Source organism: Equus quagga, chromosome 7, assembly GCF_021613505.1.
Source record: "Equus quagga isolate Etosha38 chromosome 7, UCLA_HA_Equagga_1.0, whole genome shotgun sequence".
NCBI lineage: Eukaryota > Metazoa > Chordata > Mammalia > Perissodactyla > Equidae > Equus > Equus quagga.
In genome coordinates, this window is record NC_060273.1 from 70,254,150 (window position 1) to 70,266,820 (window position 12,671).

General features: G+C 49.3%; 1 protein-coding gene across 2 annotated transcripts in view; it reads right to left on the reverse strand.

Annotated features, from left to right (window-relative positions):
- Nucleotides 1-441: 441 nt before the first annotated feature.
- The window catches only part of PPARGC1B (PPARG coactivator 1 beta), a 113,360-nt gene continuing 101,130 nt past the window's right edge, over nucleotides 442-12,671 (reverse strand). The window contains exons 10-12 of one of the 2 annotated variants that reach the window (XM_046666681.1): nucleotides 12,361-12,482; nucleotides 8,868-9,022; nucleotides 442-7,971 (exon numbers count right to left, since the gene is read on the reverse strand). In XM_046666681.1, coding sequence (XP_046522637.1) covers nucleotides 7,871-7,971; nucleotides 8,868-9,022; nucleotides 12,361-12,482 — 378 coding nt within the window. In that variant the 3' untranslated portion in view covers nucleotides 442-7,870. Of the gene's footprint in view, nucleotides 7,972-8,867; nucleotides 9,023-12,360; nucleotides 12,483-12,513; nucleotides 12,615-12,671 lie in introns of those variants that run through there. The other variant, XM_046666682.1, reaches the window with a different exon arrangement.

Below are 12,671 nucleotides of genomic sequence, written 5' to 3' on the forward strand. Positions count from 1 at the left end.
GCACAGTTCCAACCTGTTCTCCACATCCTCTGACCAGAAACCGTTTTGTAGTTGTCAACTGGTGAGTTTTTGCCTGAAACCATGTCAAAGTATCTCTTTGAGCACATGTATTTAGCGTTGAGTGTGCTTGTGTGAAACAGCTGGTACCCCAAGACAAGGGAGACCCTGTTGGGAAAGGGTCTCCCTTTATAAAGTCGTGGCAAAGCCGGTACAGGGACATCGGTTACGGGAGAGAAGTCTGAATGGCCCCTTAGGATCCATGAAAAGTGCTGTGAGGGAGGAAAAAGGAAGGAGAGTCTCGGGGTTGGGGGGGTGGGCAGCATCCCTTGACCGGGGTTTTCTCTGAGAAGGTGACACTGAAACCAGAATCCTTCCCCATGTCATGGCCAGAGTGTCCCTCAACGAACACGCAGGACTAATAAAGACACACCTGGGCAGGGCTGTGGGTGGTATTTTCTTTAATCTCCATAGTGTATTTGTTAAGTTTATTTATAAGCAGATCACTTCACTATTTACAGTACATGAGCATAGAGATTCTACAGTTTTTGTGATGTAAACAGTAACTCCACAGCAGGAGTTTGAGAAAAGAAGCCAGTTCTGGAGTATTTACAGACGTTAAAATAGAACTTTATACTCACGGAATAATAATACATAGAGCAATTTGGTTAAATTATCTATGAAACTATAGAATCTGACAATGTACAAATACAGGAAAACATTTTCTCATTTAGAAGGTAAGACAGATAAATCACACCAGAAATAAAATAGGGGGGGGGGGATGACGACCACAATAATTAAAAGCAAGGAAGGTTTCTTCCTTGCCTCTTACAGATAAAGTATTTATATAAATAAGGACACAACCCAACAAAATGGAAAAAATATATAAAAATCCTCTACCAATTAAAAAAAATAGCAAAACTAAAAACTCGATTCTCAATCAGTAGCAGTGTCCTTTAAAAAATTAAAATTTAGCTTTCTATTATAAATAACAAAGCAGATGTGTCCCTCTGTGTAGGTGAAATTCTTGCACCTTTCTCAAGAAATGCATCAATGTAATTCCACACATACACACAAACAGGCGTGCACACGCAGACACACACACACGCACACACACACACACGCGCACACACACACACACACAGCCTTGCGCTCATGCACCCCAGGCTGTAGTTACCTTGTTGAGCTTCCTAATAAATAATGCCCCCTATGGTAGTACCCCTGGGGATGCCCAAACTCACAAGTTTAGCCATTCCCTGGTTTGACCCTGTCACAGAGCCAGGGAAAGCCCTGACTCCCTATTGCTCAGAATTCTCTAGGCTGCATGGTCACACCAAGAGAAAAGGATTTGAGTCCAAGATCTGGAACCGCTGGAAGGGACCATAGGGACCACCTTGCCCAGTCGATTAAGGCTAGCTACAGACACTGTCTCTTTAGAAACCTGGGGTTGGGGAGAGGGATCTTGTGTTGGTTTCAACATTAGCAGCTGCCTCTGATAGAGGCAGATGCTCAAAGCCGATGCTAATACCTTGGCACAAGGAGGTGAAGGGGTGGGTACAAATTCCAGAGCAGAATGCACCAAGCCAGACTTCCGGGTGGTCATCTCCCCCAGAAACCGTCTGGAAACCCAAGTGGTCCACTTCTCTGTTCCACTGACCACACGCCCCTTGAGATTTCCAACCTGTTTCTCTTGGAATCAGAACATCCATCAAGAAACAAAGTTGGGAAGAGTTTATGACTTTTTATTCCTAACACAAAAACACTTGACAAGATTTTTAAGTACAAAATACGAAAACAAACACAAACTAACAACAAAAGAATAACCTGTTTGGCTATTTGGTGGACCATATCAAAGGCCATGGCCAGCCCCCGCACAGAATCCTCACACCCACCCTCTTGGCTTGTCCCGAGGGTACAGTGCGGGCCACCTAGCAGAGGTTCACTTAACAAGGACAGCAGCTGGGCTGCCAGTATTGCAGTTACAGTAAACCCCTCCCGGGCACCCGGACACAGGGTCCACTCCTGTCTCCTCTGCCCACAGGACAGCTGGTGCACTTGCATCTGCGTGAGCATCTACTAAGTGGCTGCTTCTGGAGTCTTCTGACTGGTGTGACACTGGGCTCTAAACATATGGACAGTTTGCTCATGACATTACATTTCCTTCCCAAAGTTGGTGCTGGACAGCAAGGTGGCAGAAAGGATTCATTTGCCTTCCATCTGGGTAGCTGGTGGATACAGTCTTTGGCCACTAGATGGCGACTAGACATTGATAAGGCAAAGTGCTGAGGTGGAGGCTGACCAACCGGTCCCTTTCCAAGTCACCCGGGAGCAAGGCTGGCAGAGTGGAAGAGGAGGCTTTATCAGGCTTCCCTGGAGGATCCTTCGACGGAAGATACAGCACAGAGCAGTTTCTAGCTATAGAAACAGCTCTTTGGGAGGGGGTGCACGGCCCAGACAGTGACCGTCAGCAAAACCATTTTTTCTAAGCCCCCAGTTCGGGCAGTTGGATTTCTGTGCTGCTTCTGCACGTGCAAGGCATTCGGATGCAACGGAATATGGGAGAATCTGTCCCCCCCTCAATCTCGAAGCCTCAGTCCCCGCTGCTATACCATTAAAGAAACAGAAAACAAAAGCTGCCCTAAACACATTCAGTGGGATCAGTGCCTCCTGTTGTCCCATATGTTTTACAATCATTTGAAAGAAATGTGCGAAAAGTGCCCTAAGTTAAGCTGTTTTGAAAACACAAGTGTATTGCTAGTATTGTCTGAGAGCAAGAGAGAAACAGCCAAGTGGTCACAACATTCGGATTAAAAGCTGTTCGGTGGGGACGCTGACAAGGCTAATGTGAGATTTGACATCGCCACCTAGCCGCGCTGGGGGTTAACTTCTCACCGTCCCCACCAGAAACTATGGCTTAGATCTGCCCTGGGGAGTGGGCCTCCTGGAATAAGGTAACTCGGCCAGGACTGTGTGCGTTTGAGTCTGTTGCTGCTGGGTGACCTTGCCGAGCGAGCAGTCTCCCCCTGAACACGAGCTCAGCTCAGCCAGAGAAGGGAATTGGTTTCGCCGGTTGGTGATGGATGCCCGATGCTCCAGCATGGGAATCTGAGCCCGTCAGAGGTGAAAGGGCCTTAGTGCTCATCCCATCCAATATTCTCATTTTGCTAGATGAGGAAACAAGAGCCCAAGATGACATGGCAAGTAAGAAACACTGGGTTTCTCACTCCGAGATGGCTTACAGTTAAATGACTTGCTCCACAAACACATTTCAATCAATCAGTCGGGCTGTTTTAATTTGTTTTGTTTGGTTTTTTTTTACAAAAGTAGGTACCAAGATTGAAACTCACCATTTCCTGTTTCTAGGGCCTCCAACAAAGAGGCCAGCAAAGGGCCACCTAGGATTGGTTCTCCTGCTGCTAGTATCTAGGAAGGCCTCTCAGCTCTCTCCTCCCTCGCACCAGCCCCCCTGCCGACCCTGTGTCCCAGTCCCTAGGAGAGGACCTCACACAGCCAAAGGAGACCTACGTTTGCCAGCGTAGAGACATGGAGCCAGGCTGCAGTGTTGTGGTTTTCTCAAAGTGCTTTTATTGGTTCAATGCAAAGTTAGCTTCTGGCTACCTCCTGGACGTCCTGCAGCTGGCTCCCAGGGGCTCCCCTGACCCCGTGCCTGTTTTGGGTCAAGGGCATCCCTGTGCAAGTGGGTTCCCAGCTCCCAAGCTCTCCCTCCATTCACCCTGTACCTCTGGACTCGGCAAGTAGCCCTGGAGCCCACTCGTGTGTGCAAATGCCTCAGGGACTTGGGGGCCAGCTTACACATGTTGCACAGAAGTACTAATGGGTCTCCTTCTGCCCCAGTGGGAAGGGTGAGCGGGTCCCCTTTCTTTGGCCAATGAAACTATTAGGTTCACTTTATCTGCTACTGTCCATCCAATGTCTTTCCTTGGTCATATCACAAATCCTCTGGGGCTGATTCTGCTTCACCGTTGGGATGACCCAGCTCTCAAGCTGCAGGCTCAGCTGTGACTTCAACTGAACCCGAGGCCTGGGATGGGTTTCCCACCTGTTCACGCAGAAGGATCACACGTCAGTGCCTCCTGCCCCCTCCACTCACCACCTGCCCAGTGGCCTCGGCATGCGTGTTGCACACGCCTAGAAGAAATCTCTCTCAGAACATCAACAAGCATAGGCTTTAGGCAATGAAAGACTTCCTGTTGCATCTCTTCCCACATCAGGACTCGGGTACTGAGTCTTCGAAGCTCAGAGCATTCCTTCTTCCCTCTTCCCAGCCCCAAAGCCCCCCGGAGCCCTGCCTCTCTGCTGAGCACATTCCACACGCAATGCTGTGAGATCTCATGGCAGATGCAGACACCTGACTGGTGCTTTTTGACTCCAAGCAGTTCTCAGGTTGGGGGGGCAAGCTGTGATGGGGTAAGCAGGACTGGGGGTGGGGCTTAGCTGCACTCCATCCACTCATATCCTTTACCTCTTTGATGCATTTTCCTTCGGTAACCAGAGCCCCCGAGAATGAGGATTCTGATTCAGTCTTGTAGACTGAGGAAGGAGATGGAAGAATTCCACTTAGCGGTTGGATCAGACATTTTGGGAGACACCAGCACGGCACAGAGACAGACAGTACAACCTGCCCTGTGTGGGCGGCTATCGACACAGTCTACAGTAAGCTTTTATGGCAGTCACATGTAAACATCATCGAGAGCAAACACTAGGACAGAGCTACAACGAGATGGTTGCCAATGGCAGCTGCTCCCTCTGGGTTACTCCTTAATTTGGTGGGAAAGAGACCAAGGTTGACTAGTTTTCCTGGAGAGACCTTGGAGTCTCCTTGATAAATAATACACAGCACCGAATGAGTCTTCCGGATTGAGGTTGTCTGCAGGGTCAGCCAGTTTTAGAACCTGTAGCCTTTTACATACTGGATGGTAAGCAGAAACTGCTTGATGCTCTTGGAAGGCAACCTCTCCCATCACCGGCCCCCAGCTCTGACCTTATGTCCCAACGCCACACTCAGATCTCTGCTCTGCTCAAGGGCCAATGTCTAAGAAATAAGTGTCCTGCACTAATCTGAAGTGAAAGGGCAGCTTCAGCTGACCCAGAAGAGGGGAGGGAGAAACTTGTCCTTCCCTAAAAATCTGCATTTCTTTACCCTAAAGTACCACCTGCCCACGGGAGAGCCTCTGGCCTAGTGCAATGGAGGAAGAAGCCCAGAGGAGGGGCTTAGAGGGGACCGAGTCCAACTCTGAATCCAGAGAGTGCTTTCCCACCGGCTTCCGCGCAGTGAACTCAGGTTACTCCTCGGTGCAAACGAGGCCTTAGGGGAGGCAGCAGATGGATTTAAATTCGATTTGATTCCATTGTATTCCATAACCACGTACTGTGTGCCTACTGTGTGCTAGGCAGTGAACAGCTAGAAAAGGAATTTAGAATGTTCAGGTCTGTGCTGTGGAAAGTCCCTTTTTTGGTGTCCATCCTCATAAACCCTGCCTTTCCCAAACACGTTCATGTCCACTATTCCCCTCCCCACCCCCACCCCAGGTCCCAAATGGGACTGTGTGTCACAGTAGTATTGGGAGTCCTGTGCCAGGGAATGGCTTTAGGGGACTTTTTTCTCATAGATCAGGGTATGACAGACGGGGATGGGCCAGCATGAAACCCAGCCACCATGTTTCTGTGTGATGGAAACCTTTCAAAGATAGGCCAGGATGTCGAATAGGTTAAACTCTGATCAATTAGTAATGGCTGCCCAGACCACTGTGTTGAGGATTTCAATAGCATGACTGAGCTCAAAGAACATGAGTGCTGTGGTCAATTAGTTATGCCTGCCACTGGCCAAGGATGTAGGAGTAGTGGTGCACATGCCATGTATCTGCCATCTTGAGCTAGACCATGCCTTCATAGAAACTAAGACTGTTAGAGCTGGCAGGGACTTTGCAGATCAACTTGCCTCATTCTCTCCCTCAGTCCATTTCACAGAAAAGAAAATTGGGACCCAGAGAAGTCAATGACTTGACACACAGGTGCTCAAATTCTCTATTCCTTCTAAAGCCTGTCTCCTCCACCCTTCTCCATGGGCTTGAAGTATACTTATCGCCTAGGACAAGTTCATCAGCCCAGTTTACCTACTGAGGTATTTGATTATCTTAAAAAAAAAAAAAATCAACTACCAATTCTCAGAGGACTAGGCCTGGCACTAGGAATATATTAAATTAGCTTGTTTAGTTTAATAAGTCAGTTTCAAACGCTTTTAAAGCAGCAGGGCCTTTTTTCTTTTAAATACAAAAACTTCCCAGGGAACCCTGATGTCTGAAAGAGATCAAGTTGGAGGTGCTTGATTTGTCTGACGCAGAAGCAATGTGCCCACACCCTGCTGGCCACGCCCTCCCTCCTGAACAGCCTCCAAGGCACCCGCAGAACATCCAAGCTGGACGTGGCTTTGCCATCACTCAAGAACACAAACTTTAAAGTGAAGCCTGATTAGAATGTGCTCTAAGTTGAAAAGGAGCTTGGAGATTGTCTTACCCCGCCTCCACCCCTCCCATTCCCTTCTGTGGCCCCCGCCACCAAAACAACTTCTCAGGCGAGGGAAAGGGAAACACAAGCTGAAGGGAGTAGGATGGGTTGGTGGCTGGCCCAGAAAGGATGACTGCTCCCAGATCACCTGCCCATGCCACTCTAGGTGTGTCACTAAAGTTCTGATGGTGTGTCCACAGGTGTAGGCAAACCACAGGACCCCTTGGATCAAGACACGTGCCAGAGCCTGAACTCGCCTAAGGCTGGCGAGTTAGCTGTTGACTTAACTCCCAAAATGAGCCCCTAGGCATCTAGCCTGTTGCCCAATTTAGCTGAATTCACTTCCACCAGCCCCTGAAACTCCGCATCTTTACCCCAGTGACTGCAGGAGCATAAGTCCTGCAGGAAACAGGAGGCCTGGGCTGGGTCGCTGCTCTGCCCTCTCCCTGGCCGTGAGACCGTGGGCAAGTCATTTTGCCTCTCGGGGCACTACCTGCCTCCCCTGGAAAAAATGAAATAATGCAGCTCACATGCCTCCCTTACAAGCCCGTGAGGATCTGAGCACTCATGGCCAGGCACAAACTCTAGCACGAGCTGGGCACCAGATGAGGGCTCTGATTGTAACCAGACCCAAAGCTGCTGGATGAGAGAAGGGCAGGGCTTGGCAGAAGAGGCCCAGAAACCTGTCTCCATGGCTCCTAGTCGTGGCTGCAGGCCGTGCCTCCCCGGGGACCAGCCTGCTGGCCACCCAGCACCTCGGGGGCGTTCTGGCAAAGGGAGCACAGCAGCCCAGTGGCAAACACCTCATGACAGTGCATAGTTAAAAACCAAGGAAGCGATACAATAATCCCAGGCACAGAACGTCTGAGCCATAAATACATTATTTTAAGGATATACTTTTTTTTCTTCAATTAAAAATGAGTTTATAATCCTGATTCTATTCACGAGTAACAATTTCATCATCACACACTACAGACAAGAAATGTCATGGTGAACATGGCTGCATGTCTACGAGGGGAAGTCGGTCGGGAAGGAAGGGGAGATGGGTGACCGACCCAGCACTGGAGACGCACCCGGGACAACCCGTCAGGAGCGAGGACACTAATGTGGCAGTGGGACGTCAACACCATGGAAACTCACAGACAGAAGCAGCTTTGTTCAATGTAAACATTGATTTTTTTTTAAAAGGACAGCAGTTTCAAGTCTCTCTCTCTCTCTCTCTTACGTGTGTTCTCTCACGCGCTCGCTCTCTCGCCTTCTCATATACTTAATTTCTTTGAAAACGTAAACATATTGGAAGGGCCTTGTCTGAGGTATTGAGGTATATCCTCGAAGGTTAAGGCTGTTATCAATGCAGGCTCCGCTGGGCCTCCTTCAGCAAGCTGTCAAAATCCATGGCTTCATACTTGTTTTTCACTGACGCAGGAAGGGCCTCTTCTGAATTGGAATCTGGGCAGGGGGGTGGAGGAGTCAGTGAGCAACTTAGAAAGGCCTGACCATCGGAAAATCAACCACCAGGGTGAGCCCGGTGGAGGAGATGTGGCCCAAGGCTTCAGAGAGCACTGGACAGTGAGCATCGGCTCTGCCACTCTGCTGTGACAGCAACATCTCAGGGCCTTGGCCACCCTGTTTGTAGAATGGGGGGTCTGAATTCGAGCACCCCAGAGCTCCTTTCCAGCTCCGATATCCTATAATACTACTTCCCCACCCAGCGTCTTGCCCATTAGGAAATGTTGCAGAAGTCACATGAGGGGGCCAACAAACGAGGATGCCTTCATTGTACAGACATGGAACTGGGTCCCATGAGTGGACATGGAGACAGGTGGAGCGATGCCGGGCTTGGAACCATCCTAAGCCTCCTGTCACTCAGCCCTGTAATAGGGAAGCTGCAATGGACTCTGCCCTACCAATAATTCTTTCCTAAATTGTACTTCTTCGTCCTTGTTCACCAACTTGTCCCCAAATGGCAAGAGCAGAGTGATAATATTGTTTCATTGTGGCCCATTAATGGACAAGGCTGGTGCCTGTCAGGGCCACCATGGAACGCCTCTCCAGGGGGCAGGGCAACCACCAGCCCTGTGAGCACAAGACTGGATCTTCCAAGAGACCATGGGAGGCTTCATCTCTTTGGTACCAGTCCTGGGATGGGACGAGATGGACCAGAGACCACAAGAACAAGATGGTGGCCTCCAGGCAAAGTGGCTGCAAAGTTATGCCAAGCAGCACGTTGGAGCTGGGGCTTGGGAGCTGTGTCCAGAGGGGGCTTTGGTCTCAGTTTCAGTAAAGGAGTCACTGCCCCTCGTGCTTTGGGTCTTCCTGGACCGTGGCAGGGCCCGTGCACTTACCGTAGTCAGTGTGTCTGGGCCAGCAGAACTGCCGCAGCCCTCCGAGGCTCAGCTGGAGCGAGGGCTCGTTGCGCTTCCGCAGGGCAGCGCCATTCCTCAGCGAGAGTGCGGCGTGCTCAGAACGCCGGTAGGTGATGAAGCCGTACTTCTCGCCCCTGTGGGGAGAGGACAGGGGACCATGTCACAGGGCCAGCTTGGTTGACACTGTCAGACCACCCATTACTAGGTGAGGAGCAGAAAGCCACAATAATTCGGTAACCATGTTGCCTGGCTCCCAGATAGAGATGACGACAGTCGCTGGGCTGACCTCTGCAACGTAGTAATAATAATAATGATGATGATGATAATAGCAGGTGAGTTACTGAATGTGTGCCACCACACTACCTCCACACTCCAGATGGCCCTTTGAATGGATGCTGCTCTTATCTCCACCTCAGGGATGAGGAAATGGGCTCAGCGGAGTTCAGAATTTGCCCAAAGGCAAGTGGCAGAGCAGGGATTCAAACTCAGGCCTCCTGCTCTGAAAGCCCACGCTCTCCACACTCCCCTGGATCTCCTTCACAATCGCCACTTGCCTGGGTTTGCCATGCCCACGCCCCCATCCCTCTCTCCCGCGTCCTTTACTTCCCTGGCTGCTAACTTGGCCTTCCCACTTCCCTAACATCGCTGGCATTCTATATACATCTCATCCTTTGTGGTGGACATCGGTTACGCCTGCCTGCTCAGCATCCACTCTCCTTCCTCTGACAACATCACCATGAGCTCAGCCAGGCTCAGGGTGCCAGGGTAAGTCACATGATGCTGGCCCTCCCTGGCCTCAGTGATTTGTTCAAGGATATCACCCAAAGTGGAACCCCAACGAATCCATCCCAGGTCTTTGTTGGAACCTTGAGGGAGACTCCTGATTCCCTTGGTAGGAGATAAGCTTAGAGCTGTAGGCAGCTACTTGGTGACCACGAGGGAAGCACGCCTGAGAAGGATGTCAAGGCGAGGGGGGTGTAAGTCACTTCTACCCTCTGACTCTTCAGTTCCATGAACAATGAGAAAGAATCCTGACTGATACATCCATCCATCCATCCACTCTGTAGACTCCTCAAGGGCAGAGACAATGTGGCCTTCTCCTACCACTCAGGACAGGCTTACCAACAATAGGTGCTTAATAAACACTCAACTGGACCACATTTCCTGACACCTCTCTGAACCAGGCCAAAGTGGGAATGCTTCTGCCTCTTTAAATGTGAGACTGGTAGTGTGTCTGAGATATGTGTTTTTTTTGTTGTTGAGGAAGATTAGCCCTGAGCTAACATCTGCTGCCAATACTCCTCTTTTTGCTGAGGAAGACTGGCCCTGAGCGAACATCCATGCCCATCTTCTTCTACTTTATATGTGGGACGCTTACCACAGCATGGCCTGCCAAGAGGTGCCCTGTCCGCACCTGGGATCCAAACTGGCGAACCCCAGGCTGTGGAAGCAGAACGTGTGAACTTAACCACTGCACCACCGGGCTGGCCCCAAGATACGTGTATTTTTTAAATCTTAACCCACTGACCCTTCTCTTTAGAGATTAATTTGTTTGCTTTGTTTCTGCATGTTCTCTTCATTTGATATCCTGCAGGCTGCACAGAACTTAGAACAGTTCCATTTGTGCAAGGACTCTTTTTTAAAAAAAGTATATTGTGGGAAAAACACAGAATGTAAAATTTACCATCTTTACCATTTTTAAGTGTACAGTTCAGAACTTTCTCATCTTGTAAACCTGAAATTCTGTCCCCATTAAAGAGCAATTCCCACCCCCGACTCCAGCCCCTGGCAACCGCCATTCTACTTTCCATTTCTATGAATTTGACTACTTTAAAATACGTCATGTGAGTAGAATCACACAACATGTCTTTGTGTGACTGGCTTATTTCAATTAACATAATGTCCTCAAGGTTCATCTGTGTTGTAGCATGTGACAGGATCCCCTTCCTCTTTAATGTTGAATAATATTCCATCACACGCATATACCATATTTTCTTTATGCATTCATCTGTTGACAGACACTTGGGTTGTTTCGACCTCTTAGCTTTTCCGAATAATGGTGCTTTGAACACGAGTGTGAAAATATCTCTTCTAGATCTTTTTTTTTTTTAAGATTTTATTTTTTTTCCTTTTTCTCCCAAAGCCCCCCAGTACATAACTGTGTATTTTTCAGTTGTAGGTCTTTCTAGTTGCAGCATGTGGGATGCCGCCTCAGCGTGGTTTGATGAGTGGTGCCACGTCTGCGGCCAGGATTCGAACCGGCGAAATCCTGTGCCGCCAAAGCATGAACTTAACCACTTGGCCACGGGGCCAGCTCCTCTCTTCTAGATCTTGCTTTCAAGCCTTTTGAGTAAATATCCAGGAGTGGAATTGCCATATGATAATTTTATATTGAATTTTTTTTTTTTTTTTGGTGGAGAAGATTCACCCCAGCTAACATCTGTTTGTCAATCTTCCTCTTTCTACGTGAGCCGCCGCCACAGCATGGCCTCTGACAGACGAGTGTTGTAGGTCCACACCCGGGAACTGAACCTGGGCCATCGAAGCAGAGTGTGCCAAACTTTAACCACTAGGCCACTGGGGCTGGCCCTCTATGTTTAATTTTTTGCGGAACCACCATACTGTTTTCTACAGCAGCTGCACCATTTTACATTCTGACCAATAGGGCTTCCAATTTCTCCACATCCTCAACAACAATTCTTATTTTTTGTAGCCACCCTAATAGATGTGAGGTGTGTGACTATTCTTATGCAGAAACTCTTTTCTTGTTGAAGCTTTTGAAAATTATTATTAAATTAGAATTTTAAAACCTTAATAACTTAGTTTGCAAGTATGACGGGAGATACTTCAGAATTATTTCAAAACTGACAAAGTTTTGACATCTCATTGGTGCATTTATCTGCAGCATATTCTTGCAGACACCCTGACAGATAAAACACTGCTTCCTCAGGTGAGTGAGGAAACACCAGGGCTGCCCAGCAGAAGGAAAAGTCAAGACTGGCTGCTGCAGAGGAACGGAGGGATGTGAGCAGTGTGGGGCTTGCAGCACAGTGAGGTCCCGATGTAAGTGTGCCTTCAAGTCCCAGGGGCTGTCTGCTGCCCTGCACAAGCTCCAGGGTGTGGGCTGCAGATCTGACCCTGCCACTAACTAGCTGCTCACTTAACTTGTCTCACCTCCTCTAGAAAGGGGAGCAACAGAGAGAATAAGCATGCATATGTCACAAGCGTGCTGGAAAATTTAAGCAAGAGAACGCATGGAAACTGCCTGGCATTCAGCAAACCATCAGCACGTGTTGCTGGGCTGTACAATCATTACTGGTCCTTCTCCTGGGCCTTGCTCTCTAGGACTTCGCTGTGGATTTTGTCAAATATGTTCCAAAAATCCCCTCGGGCGTCTTCTGTGTGGCCAGCTCTGGATCAGGACCTCTGCCCCCCCATGCCCCTCCTCTGCGATAGCACTGACTCCACTCACCGCTTGCTTCTCGTCAGCACCTGGCACTCTACAATCTCGCCAAACACTTCAAAGCGCCTCTTCAGCTCACGGGAGCTCATGTCGCTGGAGAGATTTCGAATGTACACCACGCGGCCTTCGCCCTGCTCAGGAAGAGGGACACAGAGGGACGGCGTCATTTTTCTGGTTTCCTGGGGTCCCCTTGGTGGCGGGCTCCCATGGAGTCCAAGTGAACAGTCCATGGCTCCTGGCCGAGCAAGTGATAGCAGCTGGGGCTGGAGTCAGAGAGGACAATCACAGTCACTATCCCAGGGGACCTGCCTTGTTGGAGG